General features: G+C 49.1%; 1 protein-coding gene across 1 annotated transcript in view; it reads right to left on the minus strand.

Moving 5' to 3' along the window:
- The window catches only part of LOC311203684 (uncharacterized protein), a gene marked incomplete at its 5' end in the record, with an annotated part of 53,543 nt that overhangs the window by 27,110 nt on the left and 13,873 nt on the right, over positions 1-12,560 (minus strand). The window contains one exon of the mRNA XM_084278439.1: positions 12,315-12,438. Within this exon, the coding sequence (XP_084134565.1) occupies positions 12,315-12,438 (124 nt within the window). The remainder of the gene's footprint in view (positions 1-12,314; positions 12,439-12,560) is intronic.

Here is a 12,560-nt window from a genome sequence, read left to right on the forward strand (position 1 = left end):
ACCTGTTCTTTTCAGAGCTGATGCATGACAGGATGCAAAAGGTGGCAAGAAGCAAGACAGAGAACGAAGTCTCCCCCTTCTGCCCATAAAGAACCACAACTACCCCTGAAGTTGGAGCCCTCTCCAGCTTAAGCACTGCCCCAGATGCTCTCGACCCACCATCAAACTGACTGCAAGCACTTTCTCCAACACCAGGCATAGTGGCAGAGCTTGCAAGGGCCTAGGGCTCCAGACTCCGTGACCTGAACTCTATGACCCTGTCTGCTTAAAGGAGAAGCTAAAGAAACCTCCAGACACGCCACAAGAAACCAGGGAAATTTACTTCCAACCTACCTAGAAGTACAATGACATTCATTTACACTGAACAAGTTCTCCACTGCACACAATTCTTGTAAAATCCAGGTCTCGTACTGCTCTGGTGAGTATCAGAAGTGACAGTAATTGAAAACTTTGGCTTTTCTTTTGAAGGCCACATTACATTGAAAGTATCTTTCAGCATCTTTGACTACACCTGTACAGTGCACTACTTGTGGAAAAGTAAAGCTATGTGCTTATTTAAAACCCCCTAAATTAAGAGAAAGGCCTCAGGAGATGAAAAGGAGAGGATGAAAGACTAAGATTAACACCTGGAGATTTTTGTTCTTCAGTGCAGAGGAAGTCACCTAAAACCCCCTGCTTCCTCCCAAGTCTGGTAAACCAGACCGAGATTGTTTGTACCACTCCCTGAGGTAGCAATTCCATAAGGACATTTTAATAACATAAAAACCCTACAGAAAGGAATTTATGTCTGAAAAATTGGCAGGAAAATATTTTCCATCATATCCATTACCTCAGTAGCTACTGAGGACTGACAGCTTACTACATTTAACAAGTATCAGAGGAAAAGCCTTAGGTAATGTGTTGAGTAAAAGTACTCACAGGTATTTATAAAGAACTCCACTTACAAAAATACAGGGGGGGTTCCTCTAAAAAAAAAGAAAAAACCCTCACTGCTGTTTAAAATGTGTATACAGCTATGTTTAATGTAGAGGGAAAATTACTGTTATGACCAAACTGAAAAATACAAAAAGTAGGATGCCAGTGTTAGTCTGGACAGGCTAAGGAGCATCAAAACCAAATGAAAGCATTGAAATCACAAAGGAGAAAGTTTATTTCCTCTTACAACCAGTATGTGTTGTAAGAGGAAATAAAGTAACTCAAGATTCAGCATTTGAGCCCAGACTCGGAAAGCAAGTATGGTTCCTGTGCAGCACACCTCCTAAAAGCTCTGATGACCCAGGGACTGTGGGTTCTGAGTACCTTTTCAATTAACTTGAAAGCTTCTCTGCAGACAGGATGAAAGGGTCAGTAACTGCCTGGTGGGGAACAGACTGACCTTGACGAATGAGCACATCTCAGCATCCCTCAGAAAGGAGCTACACAGCCCTCCCCTAAAGTTCACTAAGCAGAAGAATTTGCAGTAAGATTTTGTCTTTTCACTCACCTACGGGAGTTCACGTTCCTCCTCGCAGAAGTATTTCTAAAGTCATTCTTCTTCCAATTATACACAGCAAACAAAGAGAGAATTTCCCACTGTGCAACATCTGTAATCACTGACCAAACCCTCCCAGAAACACTTTCTTTCATCAAGGCTCCTTTCAGCTGCTGCTTGATTTCACCTCTGTCGTGGTTTCACCCCGGCTGAGAGCCGAGATCCACGCAGCTGCCTGCTCCTTAAAGGAAAAGAGCAGGGAAAAGGGAAGGGGGGGAGGGGAGGGTAAGAGGTAAGGGAAGGGAAAAGGAAGGGGCAAATAACCCCAAAACCAAGAAATAAGAGGCCCGTGGGTTGGGATAAGGAGAGTTTACTAAGATAACAGAAAGATACAGTCTAACAATGCTGACAGGACTTTAGAGCAAAAATATATGAAGCTGTTGATACACAGTGCAGTTTCTCACCAAACCCACAACTCAGGCCGTGCCACCCAGAGCCGTCCCAGAACCCGACCGTCCCCCAAGAACCGCGCGTCCCGGAGCCGCCCTCGGCCTTCCTCCCGTCAGCCCCCCGATATCCTGGGCAGGACGTAACTGGCGTGGAATACTCTCTTTGGTCAGTTAGGTCACCTGTCCTGGCCTCGCCCCTCCTTTCTCATGAAGAGCTGAGAAAGTCCTTGACTGTCTGACAGCAATTAACAACATCAGCATTCCATCTGCTGCTACAAATGAATTTAACTCCATCCTGACCAAAACCAGGACAAGAGGGAAAATTACTGTTATTACCAAACTGAAAAGTGAAGCAAGCATTGAACAGCAATAGCAAGCCCAAACCTGCAAAAATTAGAGAAGCCTGAAGCCTAAATGCTCCCTATCATCCTTCTCCCTTTAGCTTACCCAACTCTTCACACAATCAACAATCTCCTTGTGAACTCCTGACTTGGCAGGGATGAACAAGAAGTTTGCCCAGGTAACACTTTGCTATACACCGAATTCTCAACAAAAGCCAGGTGTAGTTTGCAAATGCTGCATGAAAAAGCATAAAAATAATAAGGTGAAGGAAAAAGATGAGAGATGGAAAGAGAAAATTCACAAGAGAAAAGCAAAACTATGATAGGTGTAATTGGAAGCAAATAGCTCATCATCTTGAAAGAATCTAGAACTGCTGACAATTAAAATTGATCCTACAGGACATGTGGTTAAATACTTTCATCTGAACCGCCTATCTGAAACCACTTACACGGAAGAAACCAGAAAGCACTGGGCTGAAAGAACATGGAAGGCAAAGAACCCAACCAACCCACGGACTTTTAAACAATGTTCAGGCCTCAGCAAAGTTTCCAGTGAACGTTTCTACCCTCCCCTACGGGAGATCCAGGGAAAAAGCTCCCCAGTAAGATCAGCCTGCAAATCCTCAATGCCAGATGGGTAGGGAAGTGGCTGCTCTTTTCAGTGACTTAAAAAAACCAGTAATAGATAATTCTCCACTGTCCAAGCCACAAACACAACATTTGCAGCAACTCCTGCTGAAATCCAGCCTAATTTCATAAGGAAGTGACTTCTATGTCCTCCTGCCAAGTAGAACGCTTTGTATTACTGCACTGAAAACACAAAGGAAACTCAGACAGCCCAGTGCAAACAGGCACTTTCGGTGACAGCAACTGCGGCACTGCCATCTAGCGATTTGTGAGCATCAGCTGATCTCACAAATTTCATCCCCCTGCCACATTTAGCTAGAAGGCAATCTCGGTTTAGGCTTACATGGAAGTAAAAAAGAAGGGATATGGAAAAAAGAAATACAGAAAACCACAAGGGGTGAGGGGGAAGGGAGGGGAGCGGGGGACACGGACGGGACGGGACACACACCACATTCCCAACACATCACGCTTAAATTTATTATCAAGTCGTTACGTTTCCGCTAATATTTTGCAATAATCTGGACAACATGACCATACTTCAAATGCATTTTTCAGGTTGTGACTCCAAAATATAGAAATTCACAGCCAACTATAACCTACAAATGCAGATGACCAAATTCCACATGGAAAAACACATTATCTAGAACGTGGTGGTATGTCAGAGTTTAGAAAAAGGAACTCTTTTCAGTCACCCTTAAATAACTGCTGCTTGTAGTGCAGTAGATGCTCCTGCTAATAAAGTCCTGTCCCCCCAATATACTTCATAACCCCAGGAGGAAAAACTGGTCTCTAAGCAGAGCCTCAAACAAAACAAACAGTTGGAATACTAAATTCAAATGCCATTAAAATGCTATTCTTGCCTGTAAGCGTAATATTGACTATTCTAATTGTGTGGAGCAATACTGATTACATACATTGTTAATATCTAAGCACAAGTCAACAACTGTCCAGAAGAGTGAGCTGTCATTTATTTATTTATTTAACTAAACAAATCGATTGCTTTCAGCCATTCCCAGCACAAAAACCTCTCTAAATAAGATATTGCATCCCAGGTTGCATTACCTGATAGAGAGATTCCTAGGCACATACTTGGAGTCAACAGGAGAGAAGACAAAAGGAAAATCTTCAGTTGTTAAAGACAGAGTGAAGCTGACACAAAATAAAAAGACAACACTTCAGAAAACACCCCAAAACAACAGAGCTGAGCTGTTCCTATATCAAAGTTTCATCTGAAAAGTCCCTCACCCTACTTTATTCCATTTCAGACAGGCAGGGACAAAACTTCCTTCAGACTGGGGCCTGGTCAATACAGCCAGATCCCAGGGGACATGCAAAGCCTCGCTCTAGCCAAAGCAAGGGCACGGAGGGATCTCCAATGTAATCACCTTGGGTCAAACGACTTGTTCTAACACCTGCTGAATAGTCACAGCATAATGTTAATCACAACTCCCACATTAAAAAAGAAAAAAAAAAGGAAATGTTTACCAAGCAGAAACCACTTTGCCTCAGACCTAATGCTGTACCAATAGCTTGAAACACCAGGCATGACAGAATGGTTTAGCCTCATCCTACGACTTCTGCAGACAGTTACTGTAGTGCACAGATAGCACAAAACCCAGGCAGTTTTTCTAAGAGTTTCCTAGTGCCTGAGAATTATTTTGTTTCCCACATTCTTAGTGCCATTGTCAACCTTTGGGATTCGTTGCACACCCTTGCTGTTGTTATTTTGAAATCATAGAGGGCTTACATAGCTCCACAAGCCACTGATGACCACAGAGAACTGTTGGTCTAGTATACAGTGTTATCTACATGGGACTACGTAAACCCAAAGACACAGCTACACAGAACCACATGCATTCAACCAGTTTGTACCAACTGACGTAGGGTAAATGTCATGATGCAACAGCTCCAGCACTTGCAGACGATTTTGCCCAAAAGAAACGTTTGTTTTTCACGGCACTATAAACGAACTAGAAAGGGCAAAGCACTGCAACAAGGTATCCTCCAGAAACAGACTTCCTGAAGCATCACTTCTATCCTATGCTAAGAGATCCCCAAGGGTAAGGATTTCTACTGCCAATCATGCTAATTCCAGCTAAAACCACAAGGGATCTAGCACTTCCAGCCTGAGCTGCAACGCTGGAGCACAGGGCCCTGAGAGCAGGCATCTGAACACTACCCAGTGCCGGGAGAAAGCCTGGTCACCAGGAAGGGTGACTCGCAGGAGCAGATCACTATACAGGACCTAGCAAGCTATCAGGAGCTGGAAGTTCCGTGAAGTGCTGGTGGTTTCCAATACCACTGCCAGTCATCACTGAGGCCGCAAGGGGTCTTGCTCTGTAGCTTCATCTGCCTCACAACCCACAACCGTAACGCTGCAAGAAGCCCCAGAGCCTGCCAGCAAGGAGCACTGGGGCCAGTGCAGCCTTTCTTTAGGACAAGACGGTTCAGAGTAAGGGCAACAAGACAGACTGCCTACACCAGAATCAGTCTGGTGAGGGGCAGACACCGTGCAGTCGCAGGTGTGCTGCCCAAGGGGGGAAAGTCGCCCCGACGGGACGGCTGCCGGAGCTCGTCCCGGGGCGGACCCCGCCGACATTCCTCACACACACAGCCCGGCAAAGACCTCAGCGACCCTCCGCCCCACCTGGCACAACCTCCCGCGCTGCCCCCAGGCCCGCGTCTTAACATCCGGACCTGCCTACAGGGCCCCAACGGCCCCAGACGGCACCCGGGACCGGGGGACACCCACCGCTCGCTCCGGGATGCCGCCCACCGCCCAGCCTCACCCGCCCAAAGCCTTCCAGACGCTCCCTCCCCGCCGCCGCCGCGGACGACGGGTGCCAAGGCGTGCCCTCCTCCCGCCGCGACACGGGGCCTCACCGAGCCCATCCTCCAGAGCCCACCGCCTCCTCCCGCTGCGCACCGCCCAGACATTCTGGCCCAGCCAGAAGGCCGCGGCCCCGAGCACCTCCGGGTGGCCCCGCCTCCCAGGAAAAGGCTCCTTCGGGCTCGGCCGCAGGAGCAGCACAGCTCCCCCGCCACGCTCGCAGCGGACCTCGCGTCACGTGGGGGTGCCGGTCCCGCAACCTGCCCCCCACCCCCCTCCCGGCCCGCTGCGTGCCGCCTCAGGCTGCGCAAGTCGGCAGCTGCCCAGCTACCCGTAACCCTCGTGCCTTCATCCTCTGCCAGCCGGAGAGAAAACAGTTACTTCAGTTTTACAGCCTTTACAAAGCACCAGGCAACCCTCCCAGCTGCCCAGGGTTTCCCCCACAACTCACCTCTGCTGCTGCCAGTGCACTTCCTGGGTCCAGTGAAGGTGGTGGACAGCGCTGGGGTGGCGAGTGATGGGGGTGTGCCCCAGCTGCTGGACCGGCTCTGGTGTTGGCAGCTCCTGGGCCCAGGTCTAGTTTTCCTGGGAGGGTGGCCTCTTGGGGGGCTGGGAAGAGTCCTGGGAGCCGCTGGCCCTCCTCTTTGCTGCTCGTCTTGGTCTCCCAGGGGCACGGTCCCTGCCCTGGCTGGCACTGGAGGGACCTGCCACAGCCTGCCCCAGACCCGCCGCCGGCTCTTCACGCTCCCCGTGGATGGGAGAGGGGGCGTGGTGTGGGCTGGTGGGATGCCCAGCAAGAGCAGCGGCCGAGGTGCTGGGGCGCTCCTCTTCCCGAGCCCCAGCTGGGCTGCTGGAGGGGGCTGGTCCAGGGGCAGGAGAGCCGGCTCTGGAGGCAGCAGGATGGGGGGCAGAGGTGGGCCTGCCCTCCCGCGCCTCGGCTGCAGGGCCATCCTCCAGGCCCAGGAGACGTCGGGCCTCCCTGCGGCAGCGCCGCACGGCGACACTGATGAGCCGGCGCACGAACGACACTGCGCGCTCCTGCAGGCTGGGCTGCAGCAGCCGGACCAGCACGTCTTCATCCAGCCCGTATAAGCCCAGGACGGCCCGGATGAGGTCCTCCAACACATCTGCTGTGGAAGGCTGCCGTTGAAATGTGGCCCTCAGGTGTTGTTGTAGCCACGGCAGAAAGCGTTGGAGGAGGGCTGGGTGCTCATCAAAGAGAGATGCCCAGGTGTCTGGCTGCAGGCCACCCACTGTAGCCCTGGGCACCGTCTCCACCGCCGGCGGCTGGGCAGCTAGCGGGCGAGGGGGGCTGTCGGTCCCCGGGTGTGCGGGCGCTCCTCCAGCTGCAGGTATGGCAGGCCATGTTGAGTCCTCTTGTGGTGGTCTGATGTGGACCTCTTCAAATTCATGGTCTGCCCGCACCGAGTGCAAGATGGATTGTACTCCCCTCTTGCAGAGGGGGCACTCAGGTTTGCTGTTAGCCCACCGCAGGATGCAGGCGTAGCAGAACTGGTGGAGGCATGGCATCACGAAGGCGGCGTTGTCAATGCTGTCCAGGCAGACTGGACAGCGGTGTTCCACCTCCGTGGCCATGCTGTTCTGGCTGCGGTGGGCTGGGAGGAGCTGCGGGTGGTGAACTGCTTCCTCCAAACGGCGCTGCAGCAGCTGGAAGCTGCGCTCGAAGATGCGCCGCGTGTGCCCTGGACACACCCTTCAGTATCTCTGGGATACCGCACTGGAAAAACGTCCTGGATAAGGCAGCAGCACCAAGCCTCGCTCAGCACTCCAGCCTCGCTGGCTGCTCAGCTGGAGTCTGCGCTTGAGGCCGTTGGGCACCCCTGTGTGCTGGGTTACAGGGCTGGGTGACGTCACACTTGTCCGTTGGTGACCAGTAAACATGGCACTCAGGCAGCTTCCAGAAGCTGCCATGTCAGATGACTACTTTTTGGTGGTCTTCTGGCTTTCACAAACCTTGACAGACAATAAAACACAACAGAACAGAACTGTCCCTGGTGGAAGGAACTCCAACAATCTTCTAGTCCGACTGCCCGACCACTCCAGGGCTGACCAAAAGTTCAAGCCTGTTGTTAAGGGCATTGTCCAAATGCCTCTGAAACGGATGGGCACGGGGCATGGGCCATCCCTTGAGGAAGGCTGTTGCAGTGTTTGATCACCCTCTTGATACAGAAATTGATCCTGAGCTCAAGTCTGAACCTGCCTTGACACAGCTTTGAGCGCTCAGTCACATGATCTGGCTTGGCCGGCCCTGTGTGGAGCCAAGAGTTGCACTTGATGATCCTTGTGCATCTCTTCCCACTCAGGATATTCTGTTATTCTGTGAATTTATACTTGTGCCTGGCACCCACCCACCCAAGGTGCAGAAGCCAATAGTTTGTCTTGTTAAATTTCATGCCCTTGATGACTGCCCCATGCTCCAGTGTATCTACAGCCCACTGCAAGGCCTGTTCTTGCTCAAGAGACTTAACAGCGGCTGCCGGTTTAGTAGCATCAGTAAACTTGCTAACGGTGCATCCAACCCCTGCCCCCGGATCACTGATAAAAGGATTGACTGGAACTAGCCCTAGAACTGAGCCCTGAGGAACAAGCCCGAAGCACTTGGCTCACTCTTGTGGGTTTTCTCCTGCCTTTCTCTCCTTCCATTATGCCAAATCTCATCCTTGATCAAACTCTAACTAAATTGGAATAATATTTAAAGCAATAAATAAGTAGAACTAAAATAAATAACAATTTCCCACACATCTGCCTGTAACCAGTGTTTGAAATGAATCGTTGGAGGTCAGAGTTACAAAGGAGAAACTGCCATATGCTTTGCCCCTTTATGCTGCGTTTGTACGTTGTTACTGGCTCCTTAGTCATTAATCCAAGGCGATCATTGTTGTTATTATTATTAATTTATTAAAGGGAAAATATCTTGCTTTTGTGAAGTCAACTTCCCATCTTTCTCAAGGGTAAAGGTTAAAGTATTCAAGAGACTGGCTTGGAAGAATTTCCCTACTTCTGGACGTGGCTCGTCTAGGAACAGGCAGAACATCACAGAAGTTCAGGAGCTCAAAATCAGCCTTGATTTCTGTCAGAGTTTTGCGTGGCTGGGTCCTGGTGGAAAAGGGGGCGGGGGGCTGCAGAAAATGGCTGCTGCAAGAAGCAGCCAGAAGCTCTCTGCAGGCCCGAGAGAGTAAACATGGGCTAATTCAAGGCCAGAGTTGCTGCTGAACAAGGCCGAGCCAATCGTCCAATGTCACAGCGCCTCAGGGAATCACATTTAGGAGAATAAAAACGCAGGCAGGTGCATTTTCCCACCAAAGAGGGGAGTGAGAAGATGTAAGGAGCTGTGCAGGCAGCAAGGCCGGGGAGGGCGGGAGAGGAGGCCTCGCCCTGCTGCTGGAGAGAATGATGCCCCTGCAGCCTGTGGAGAAAGCCATGGTGGAGCGGGTGTCCCCCCAGAGCCCATGGAAAAGGCTGAGACCCCACCTGCAGCCCCTGGAGAGGCTCCACGCTAGATGAAGCAGGTGGAGACATAGAGGAGATGCTGTGACCCACGTTAGAGCAAGCCCCTCCCTGTGCCACAATGCGGGGGAAGAAGGGAGTGAAATCATGACCAAAGTCTGAAGTGATAGAGCAGCTTTGGTGGGCGTCTGGCCTCCAGCCAGGGCCAAACCACCACAATTTATGACAAAGCATCTCAGGAACTACTTGCTGTCTCTAAGAGAGAGACTTGTATGCCATCAAATACATGACTTGGTTGTCCAGCATGGGTAAGTGTAACATGTTTTATAGTTCCTGCGCTATTTCTAGACCCACCCTCAGCAAAAGAAAGGGAAAGGAAAAAACGTCACAGCATTCACATCTTTCATTAGAAACTTTATTCCATCAGCCTACAGGTACATGAGGTGAAATAAATGGTAGTGAAGGGCAGAAGGACCAACAGCAGTCATCTTTGGAAAACAGAAACATTTTCACAACAAAACACCTTTTTGTTACAGCGAAGAAAAAAAGCCAGGCACACTTGATAGCTTTTCTTTAAGGATGTATTACAGTTCAGTCACACCAAAGTGAAACCTTGTGGGCTAAAACTGGGAAGTTCTGTGCTTTAGCACTAGTACAAGCCTACCAAACCACACGATTTTCTGGGCAGCAATTAGGAAACAGGCATCTTTCTGTCAAAATTTCTGTCCAAATGAGCTGTGTATTCTTCAGTCTGGACTTCAGAGCTTCAGTATAAGGATCATTAGATGGATACCTATGTAATGAAACAAATTCAGTCATGGTCACGGTACTTGGAGAATCCAATAGATCTTAACTGACACCTTGGCCACTTTGGAGTTTGTTTTATTCTGTATTCCCTTCAATATGAACTCAGCTTTGCAGATTGTCTCAGCAGAAAGTATGAATGCACTGAAATCTTCTTTCCCCTAATCTGCATGTGCATCTCCAATTAAAATTTATGTGACTTCTCTGAGTACATCAAAATAAGGACAAACTTTATGCGTGACTGTGTTGTGATTAAAATCTTTGCTTAAAAGCCTTTAAGCCTTTTAAAAAACCTTGAGGTTCATGGTGTTTCTCCATGACCACCATTAGTACACCTACATTATGGAAAACCTTAGGTTTCTACTTACTACCTCAATTAAAGTCAGCTACACACCTTGTGCATCGTTTTGCACTTTAGTAAACTGGTACCAAGTTGCTCCCTTTTCAGTGTGACATTTCTCACTCTTGTAATGTGACTGTTTAGCAGCAAAGCTTCTCTTGCCGTCACGTGCTTTCACTTTCTGTGCCTTGGGCACTGTGGCTTGAGCACTTGCCAGAAAGACTGAGGCAAAAAGTCATGAAGTACCTCAGCCTTCTCCAGATCCTGGGTAACTGCGTCTTCTGTTTCCTTCTGGAGACAAGGCCAATTTTTCCTCTCACCCTCATTTTGTCACTGATGGAGCTATAGAAGCTTTTGATGTTGCCCTTGATGTCTCAGGTCAGATTTAATTCTGTCAGCACTTTAGCTTTCTTAACCTGGTCCCTGGCTGTTGGAACAGTTTCTCGTTATTCCCCCTAGACTACCTGCCCATGCTTCTACCCTCTGTAGGCTTCCTTTCCCTGTCTGAGTTTGCCCAGGAGCGCCTTGTTCATCCAGGAAGGTCTCCTGGTGCATTTGTTGGGCTGCATCTCTCCAGAGCTTGAAGGAGGCAGTCCTTGAATACTAACCAGCTGTCTTGGGCCCCTGGTCCTTCCAGGGCTTCGTTCCATGGTACTCTACTGAGCAGGTCCCTGAAGAGGCCGAAGTATGTTCTGCTGCAGTCCAGGGTAGTGAGCTTGCTGTGCACCCTCCTTACTTCCCTGAGGATCTAGAACTCCAACATTTCATGGTCACTGCAACCAAGATTGCATCATGGTACTCTGTTACAAGCATTACAGCAGTCTAAAGGAACTTTCTCTAGACAGTCTCTCTCTAAACAAAATACACAGTTTCCAAGAACAAAATTAGGTTATTTGAGAAGACCTAAACCAACTAAATTTATTCCTACTCCATCTTTATTTACTAGGTCTCATGTCAGCTGTCCTGCTGTTTTTGCCAAGCCTGACACCCAGGTCACAAGCCTAGAGCTACCCAAGCAATCCCACTGCACCTTCTAGAAACCAGGCATAACATCAGCATTCCTCCAGTCTTCCAGAATCTCCCCATGCAGTGGGGTAGCCACAGCCGGGATCTCTCAGAAGTCCCAAGTGCTGGTACGTCTGCTCTAAGAAAATGTAAAGCTGAACTCTGAGCGTTAAACTGTTTTCTTAAAAACCCCGGGTCTCGGGCGGAGCTGTTGTTAGACCAAGGCTGGGGATGGGCAGGGAAAAATCCTGCTGCAGACTGCTTCTGATGCTGCACCTGATCCCCAGAACCTGACAGTGAGAAGGACTAGAAATGAAGGTAATTAAATCATCTAAAGATTAATGGCACTCAGAGTCCCTTCTAAGGCTTTCACTGGGCAGAGACATGAGGAGTGTGATCCAGCCTTTGGGATGCTTGAGATTGGGAAAGGATGAAGCGACAACAGGATACAGAAATTCTCACCCCTTCTCAGGAATTTTCTTTTGATGGACAATGTGCTGTGTTTTAGCAGACAGGAGGCTTAGCTGGGAAGATGCTGCTACAATTTACATCTGCAGCAGCCCAGATGATGAGAAACTACTTCAAAAAGCCTTGATTCTGTGTGGTGGGGATTTCAAAAAAGGATTCATGCAACCCCACACCTATTTAATCAAAGTAATTTTGCCAAAGCAGATCCTTATTTACAACACCCATTGATTTATGAAAGTAATTAGTATGAAAATAGTTGTATGACAATATGATGAGAGTTTTGCATATCATGTCTGCACTGGGCATCAGGTGGATTCACCGCTCCTCACAAGGAGTCACTTTTTTGTCTCCTTGAAGAAAGGTCGAACCCATAACCCTGAACCTCATGCACAGCCAGACCACCTTGGCATTACCTTGAGCGGAGAACCAGGAAAAATTCCCTGCTTCCCTCTCTATCCCAAACACAGTAAATACCATTCACCCTCTCCTCCTCCTCCTTCTTCCTTCTTACCAAGCTCGTTGAGGTAGCCACCATGTTTCCAGTCTGCAGGCAATGTTCCCGCGTAGTCCATGACAGTTCCTCGTTTTCCAGGTTCCACGTTTTTAAGGTTCACAAACAGCTGATTGGTTTTGGCCTAATTCAAAGGAAGACAGATAACAGAAACTGAAACTGATGGGAAGTTACAGGATTTCCAGGTGCTAATCAGGCAAAGTGGTTTGGGTTTGCGTGGCCAGGTTTTGGTAGCGGTGGGGGGCC

Source organism: Gallinula chloropus (genome assembly GCF_964237585.1).
Source record: "Gallinula chloropus genome assembly, chromosome: Z".
Classification (NCBI taxonomy): domain Eukaryota; kingdom Metazoa; phylum Chordata; class Aves; order Gruiformes; family Rallidae; genus Gallinula; species Gallinula chloropus.